Source organism: Nomascus leucogenys, chromosome 12 (genome assembly GCF_006542625.1).
Source record: "Nomascus leucogenys isolate Asia chromosome 12, Asia_NLE_v1, whole genome shotgun sequence".
In the NCBI taxonomy this organism is placed as follows: domain Eukaryota; kingdom Metazoa; phylum Chordata; class Mammalia; order Primates; family Hylobatidae; genus Nomascus; species Nomascus leucogenys.
The window spans coordinates 48,312,761-48,319,842 of record NC_044392.1 but is presented as its reverse complement, the minus strand read 5'-3'; the positions used below and the strand labels follow the sequence as shown (position 1 = coordinate 48,319,842).

The window sequence follows — 7,082 nt, the reverse complement described above, 5'->3', positions numbered from 1 at the left end:
GACCCCTGTGCTTATCCTACCATCATTATTATCACATGGTATTGTTGGCTACTGACTTGCCTCCATATTGAATTAGATCTTTGAGAATGGGAACTACATCCCATTGAGCTACACTTCACTTTTTAGGACAGAGCCTGGTAGATAGGAGACACTCAATACAGATCTGTGTTTTAGGTCATTGCATGCTTATGGGTTAGCTAGGGAGCTTTCTTTTTATCTTTCAGGAAAGAAACCAAAGAGACAGACTCTCCAGCAGGCAGGGGGCGCCAGTGAGTGCCCTAGGCATAGAGTCTTGCAGAGAGAATTATGGTGTCATAGAGGCTTAGAATCTTAGCATTAGCAGGGAAGGGAACCCATCTGGTTCAGAAGCTTTGGCTTCTGATAGTCATGGACTCACTAGGCTGCTGAGGAAGATCAGTAATATCTACTGGAATCAGTCATGAGAAGTCAAGCATGGAAATTGTGAATTGAGAAGTGTGTGGCCAGACCAGGTAACACAGAGAAACCTTGTCTTTTGGGTCTTCTCTCCATGGCTTTTTCATGTGTTCATTCGTTCATTACGTATTTACCTACTGAGACCCATGCAATGCCATTCAGCGTGTTGGATGAGAGGATTCCGGGATTCATCCTATCTTTCAAGAAAAAGCTCCTGCTTCTATTTAAGAGGAAGACATGGGAGCCACTGGGGATGGGGATAGTGAGAATGTCTGTGCTCATGGAACTAACAGACCACAGAAGTGAGACAATTAGGGAAATAATAGCCACTATAAAAATGTAATGAGAAGTATAGGGGATTCCAGAAAGCCTATCAGGGAGATGGAGGCTTTGGGTTAAGGAAGTTTTCCTCGAGGAGTGATGTGTAAGCAGAGACTTCAGGTTTGAATGATATTCAGTGAGCATGTGGGGACAGAGATCCAGGAAGGGTGGTTTAAGCTGAGAAAGAGCACGTTTAAAGACCTGGAAAGAGGTGAGAAAATTCAGCAGGTGCCTGCTCTGAGCCAGTCTGGTGCCTAAGGGAACAGTAGCTGGACATGAGGCTGGGCCGGTGGGCAGAGGGAGAAGGTGCCTTGCCAGGGCCCTCCTGGTGGTTTGGGCTCTGTATCAATCCTCTCTGAATAGAGCAATAAGAGCTAGGAAGATGGCCCTGGCCCTGGACCACAAGTGTTCAACATGATCAGGCAGATTTCCTGAGGCAGGCTGTGCACAGCATGGTTGGGAAGGAAGGGAAATGGAGCTTGGAGAGAATATTTATTTGTTTGTTTATTTTTATTTATTTATTGAGATGGAGTCTCACTCTGTCACCCAGGCTGGAGTGCAGTGGTGAGGTCTTGGCTTACTGTAACCTCCACCTCCCGGATTCAAGTGATTCTCCTGCCTCAGCCTCCCAAGTGGCTGGTATTACAGGTGCACGCCGCCACCACACCCAGCTAATTTTTATATTTTTAGTAGAGATGGAGTTTCGCCATGTTGGCCAGGCTGGTCTCAAACTCCTGACCTCAAGTGACTCACCCATCTCAGCCTCCCAAAGCTCTGGGACAACAGGTGTGAGCCACTGCGCCCGGCCAAGGAGAGAATCTTAAGAAGAAACTCTTGCAGGAGGCAGAGTGGTCCAGGAGGCAGGTTTACTGGACAGGAGCCAGAGTTCTGAAAGTGGAGGATATAGACACTATTCACCAGGCAGAAGGAAGACAGTGGAGACAGCACTGGCTCAGAGGGGCAGGACCTGCATCCATGGGGGTGAGGTTGCAGAAGGACTTGATGTTGCCCTCCCTATGCCACAGTCAACACGACTGGTTTCTAACCTGCTGTCCTCTGATATTCAGAACCTCCACATTCAGGACCTATTCCCAAGATCTGACTATAGGGGACATGCTTGGAGTGGGGATGTTGGTGGGACTGGTGAGGCAAGCCCCTGGACCTGGGCTCCAGGTGCCTCTGATGCCTCTGCACCTCTGGTCACTGGAATGAGAATTGCTTCTGTGGAAATAGCTCAGTCCGGACTTGTAAGGATGGACACTAACAAACTGGACTTCCAAGTGGCGATGAGACTCTGCACTTTGGTCAATTCAGGGCGCTGACCTTCAGAGTACAGAAAGGTAAACCAGAGACAAAAGACAGTAAGATAGAGACAGGATGAAAGACCAGAGGATGATAGAGAGGCAGAGAGGAAAAAAAATAGCAAAAGGCAAAAATAAACACAGACAGGAACAACAGAAAATAAAAACAGAGGGGGCTCACTCCTCCCTCGTCCCTCTCAAAACCTAGTCTTAGGTCTGACCCTTAAGGGAGCAGATTCAAACAACAAGGAGATAGGGACAGATACTGGGCTCCCTGCATACCCAGGCCCACCCAAACGCACCCCTGTACAGCTGCAGGGGCACCCAAGTGTGTGCTCGTGTGTGCTTGTGGACACACACACACACACTTCTTGTCAAACAGCTTTGAACACTGCAAAGGTGGTAGAGAACATGGCCCTGTACTCTCTCACCTCTTCCCTATTCTTATGCTGGTCTGTCTCTGTCTTATTTCCATTTTTGGTGTGCCTCTCCATTGCTCACCCCTCTCCTTCCTGTTCTCTCTCGGGCAAGTCAAGGCATCACAGGGCCTGTATCTGCCACCTCAGCCTCTTTGCAGCTTCCTCTGACCTAGAAGGAGCAACGGGGTGACTTGTCCCCACCCCCGTCCTTTAGGAGTCTTTGCTCCAGTGTCTTCCTCTTAAATAGAAGCAGGAGTCTTTTCCTGAAAGATAGGATGAATCCAGGAATAACTGGCAGAGATAGAGTTATGACTGAATTAAAGCCAACATCCTAACCCAAGTCACTCTCCCTTTTTCAGGTGGGAACTACCCTTGACCCGGTTCAGGCTGCAGCCATATAGCCAGGGACTTACGATCGTGAAAGGTTTATACCAGGTGGCAGGGCCTTAAGAGATCACTTTTCCTTCCCAATCTTCTCTCACCCTAGTGCTCTAGTTCAGGAGATTCAAACATAGGGGTCCTTATAGGAGGTAGCACTGTGCTCCCCTCCTTCCCAGTTAAAGTCTCAGGATTTCTCTGTGGGATGGAGGCCCCTAGCACATGCCCGAGCCTTCTCAGGCACATGCCGGGGGCCTCCTTCCCACAGAGAAACCCTGAGATGAGGCTCCAATGGTTCAGAAAGTGGAAGTGAAGAGAGTCTGGGCTGGGGCTGGGTCCAACGTGTGAGTCTGAAAGTTACTGTTTCTAGTGGGTGGTGCTGTCCGCCACACCTGGCTCAGTGGGACCCAGTTTGTACACTATGAACTGGATTTAGGTGAATCCCCAGATTAAAAACAGTTGAGTCTAAGAGCATGTCACCCATCATTCAGAATAGCCACAGCCCTGGGTCTTCTATAAAGTCACAAGGGTGATTCAGATAGCAAAGTAGGTCATCTGACAGGCGTCCTTTAGCAACCACCTGACTGGAGAATCCTGCACACCTTCAGGAGAGGATGACACAGATTTTTGTCCTACTGGGGTGGATTAGTCCATTTCCACACTGCTATAAAGATACTACCCAAGACTGGATAATTTATAAAGGAAAGAAGTTTAATCTACTCACAGTTCCACATGCCTGAGGAGGCTTCAGGAAACACAATCATGGCAGAAGGCAAAGGGGAACGACCTTCTTCACATGGTGGCGGGAGAGAGAAGTAAGAACAAGGGAAATGTCAGATGCTTAGAAAACCATCAGATCTTGTGAGGTACATACACAGAGCCAAACCATATCATGGGGTAACCCCCAGAAATTATTTTATTTTATTTTATTTTATTTTACTTTATTTTATTTTTTGAGATGGAGTTTTGCTCTTCTTGCCAAGGCTGGAGTGCAATGGCACAATCTCAGCTCACTGTAACCTCCGCCTCCTGGGTTCAAGCGATTCTCCTGCCTCAGTCTCCCAAGTATCTGGGATTACAGGCACCCGCCACCACGCCCAGCTAAGTTTTGTATTTTTTGTAGAGACAGGGTTCCACCACGTTGGCCAGGCTGGTTGTGAACTCCCAGCCTCAGGTGATCTGCCTGCCTCGGCCTCCCAAAGTGCTGGGATTACAGGCATGAGCCACTGCGTCCGGCCCTCCTCCAGAAAGACTTTAGTGTGAGGAGAGATTTGTAGCTACTGTCCCCAGGAGTCCCTCTATCTACAGGACACAAAAGAAGAGGACAAGACAAGAGATGTGGCTTTCTAAACATTAGGGAGAGTGTTTGGAGCAGGGCTGTGGGGAAGCAGCCTGACAGCAGGTCAGGATAGGATGGAGGGCAAGTAGGGAGCACCCAGCAGGAGAGAGAAGGCCAGGACAGAGGCTGGCCCCCACTAGGAGCTATTCACACTGGCTCTAACTGTAAAAACTCATGAGAAAGTTCAAGCAATCTCAATTTGCTAAACAGCCATCATCACAAACCTCAAGTTCTCCCCTCCATGTACCTACAATTATGCATGGACACATGCCTACATGCACTCATGTGCACACACACACACACATACCCGCACTTTCACAGAGATATGGGCATGTGTGTGCTTAGTGGAAAGCCCACAGCAGTAACTGGCTCAGTTTAAAAAACAAGTTTGGGGGCCAGTGCATTGGCTCATGCCTGTAATCCCAGCACTTTGAGAGGCTGAGGTGGTCGGATCACCAGAGGTCAGGAGTTCGAGACCAGCCTGGCTAACATGGCAAAACCCCATCTCTACTAAACATACAAACATTCGCTGGGCATGGTGGTGGGCACCTGTAATCTCAGGTACTCTGGAGGCCGAGGCAGGAGAATCGCTTGAACCCAGGAGGCAGAGGTTGCAGTGAGCCGAGATCACGCCATTGTACTACAGCCTGGGCAACAAGAGCGAAGCTCCATCTCAAAAAAAAACAAAAACAAAAACAAAAATAAAAAACCACTAATTTGGGCCAGAGGCTTTTCTCACAATCCTGAGGATGCCAGAGGCCGGAAGGTGGTTGCCACCTCACCTCAGCAGTTGTCACTCCAAATCCCACACCCATCCTCCCCTACCAATGACAGGGCTCTGACAGGCCTGGCACCTCCCTGACATGGGTTTGTGGCTTTGCAAGCTGAGTCCTCAGAGGGGGTACAGGCTCATTTCCCCTGCTTCTACATTTCCCTGAGGAGGCTAGATAACAACCCGCTCACTGTCTGCTGTTTCCTGGCCGCTTCTAGACCCTCTATTCTGCTCTGGGACCACAACAGTGGCATTCATCCTCTCCTCATGTGCCATAGGAGGGACAGAGTGGAAACCATTAGGGGCTTCCCCAAGGGCTGCATACCTGGGCTGAGGCCCAGGGACATTCTCAGGAGAACTTGGACTTCCTGGGAGGAGGAAGGTGGGTAGACAGAAGTAAAGTAAGAGTTGTTTGGATTTTCTCTATACCTACAAGAATCAGGAAATTATAAAACTGCTGAGTGGTTGAGTTTGAGGACACCTACCAGGTCCAGTTCCCCCTTCCTCATCCCCACCACTGCCCCTTTATAGAGGAAGAGATACAAGCCCAGAGAGATAAAGAGAACTGCCCAATCTCTGAGGCCTGGGAGTTGCAGAACCAGGCCTAGAACTCAAGTCCTGCTGTGCCAAGGGCACTGTACTTTTCATTTCATCTCGCTGTAACCACCACAGTGCTCCATGCATGGGACAAGATGATGTATTCAGGAAGGGTGTCACACTTGGTCACTCTAAGTGCAAGAGTTTCATTGCACCTGCGTCCCCGGGTGCCACATTAGAGATGAGAACAAGCACATGCTCTGGAGTGGGATAGATCTTGGCTTGAATAACTTACAAGCAACTGAGGTGGATTTTTGGACTTCAGTGGTCCTCATATGATGTGAAGTGGACTAAAAATGTCTACCTCAGGCTGGTAGCTGTTATAACATTAGCTGATGTTTGTGAAGTGCCTGACACTTGACTCAGGATCTAGCAACTGAGGGTCACACTGTTTGCTCATTAGCTAAGAGACCTTAGGCACATTGCTTACATATTCAGGTCTTTTGATTCTTTATCTGACAAATGACTACCTAGTAAGGAATAAACATACTGGCATATGCAAAGGTAGAATTATGGGGCTGGCTGGCCTCTCTGAGGGATCCAGCTCTGCTTTCTCAACCCTGGTCTGAGTTATTATCCTGAAGATGGATGTATTTGGGTGTCAAGAAAGGAGGAAATGAAAGCAGGCACCCAGATTTCCTTCTGATGAGAATATTCTTTTCTTTTTCTAGTACCTCTAAGTGTCCAGAAGATGTGTGACCAGCCAAAACACAGTCAGTGCTGCCCAGCAAAGTGCAATCAATGCTGCTCGCCAAAACACAACCAGTGCTGCCAGCCAAAAGGCAATCAATGCTGCCCACCAAAACAGAACCAGTGCTGCCAGCCAAAAGGCAGTCCATGCTGCCCGCCAAAACACAATCACTGCTGCCAGCCAAAACCCCCATGCTGCATTCAGGCCAGGTGCTGTGGTTTGGAGACCAAGCCTGAAGTCTCACCCCTTAACATGGGGTCTGAGCCCAACTCACCACAAACTCAAGACAAGGGCTCTCAAACCCAGCAGCAGCCCCATAGCCCAAAAAATGAGTCCAGGCCAAGCAAATGAGAGCAGAAGAAGTCAAACAAATAGATCGTCCCTGGGGCCATGGCTTTCACTTTGTAGGGTGGGGGATTACTGAGTCAGGCTAGACCTGTGTTTAGAGAAGCAGTTTTCACGGTGACTACCATTTCTGCCCAATGAGAGGCTCCTATTTCCCATCATAGCTCCCTACCCCAGAGAGGCCTCCATCTGGAAATGGGAGGATGAAGGGGCTAGAATCATCTTTCCTAGTGATCCTGACATTTAGACAGCACAGAAATAAAGAGCAATAAAAAGAACACTGCCTCCCTTTGTTCCTTTACTTAACCTGTGAAACCATCTCACCAGCCTGGCCTAGAGCCCAAGAAAATATTATGGGCATGTCCTGGACGTCCAGGGAGCGAGAACTAGCATCCTGAAGAACAAAACGTCTGCTGAGCTGGAGCTTAGTTGACTGACTCATCTTGGTTTTAAAATGAAAGTCCTGCATTCCCGTAACCCCTTC

The 7,082-nt window shown here is 48.8% G+C and overlaps 1 protein-coding gene across 1 annotated transcript; it reads left to right on the top strand.

Moving 5' to 3' along the window:
* The first annotated feature begins 347 nt into the window (after positions 1-347).
* SMCP (sperm mitochondria associated cysteine rich protein) lies at positions 348-6,876 on the top strand. Its single transcript, XM_003259276.4, has 2 exons — positions 348-491; positions 6,234-6,876. The coding sequence occupies exon 2, from the start codon at positions 6,254-6,256 to the stop codon at positions 6,602-6,604; it is 351 nt and encodes a 116-aa protein (XP_003259324.1). The 5' UTR covers positions 348-491; positions 6,234-6,253; the 3' UTR covers positions 6,605-6,876.
* The last annotated feature ends 206 nt before the right edge of the window (positions 6,877-7,082 follow it).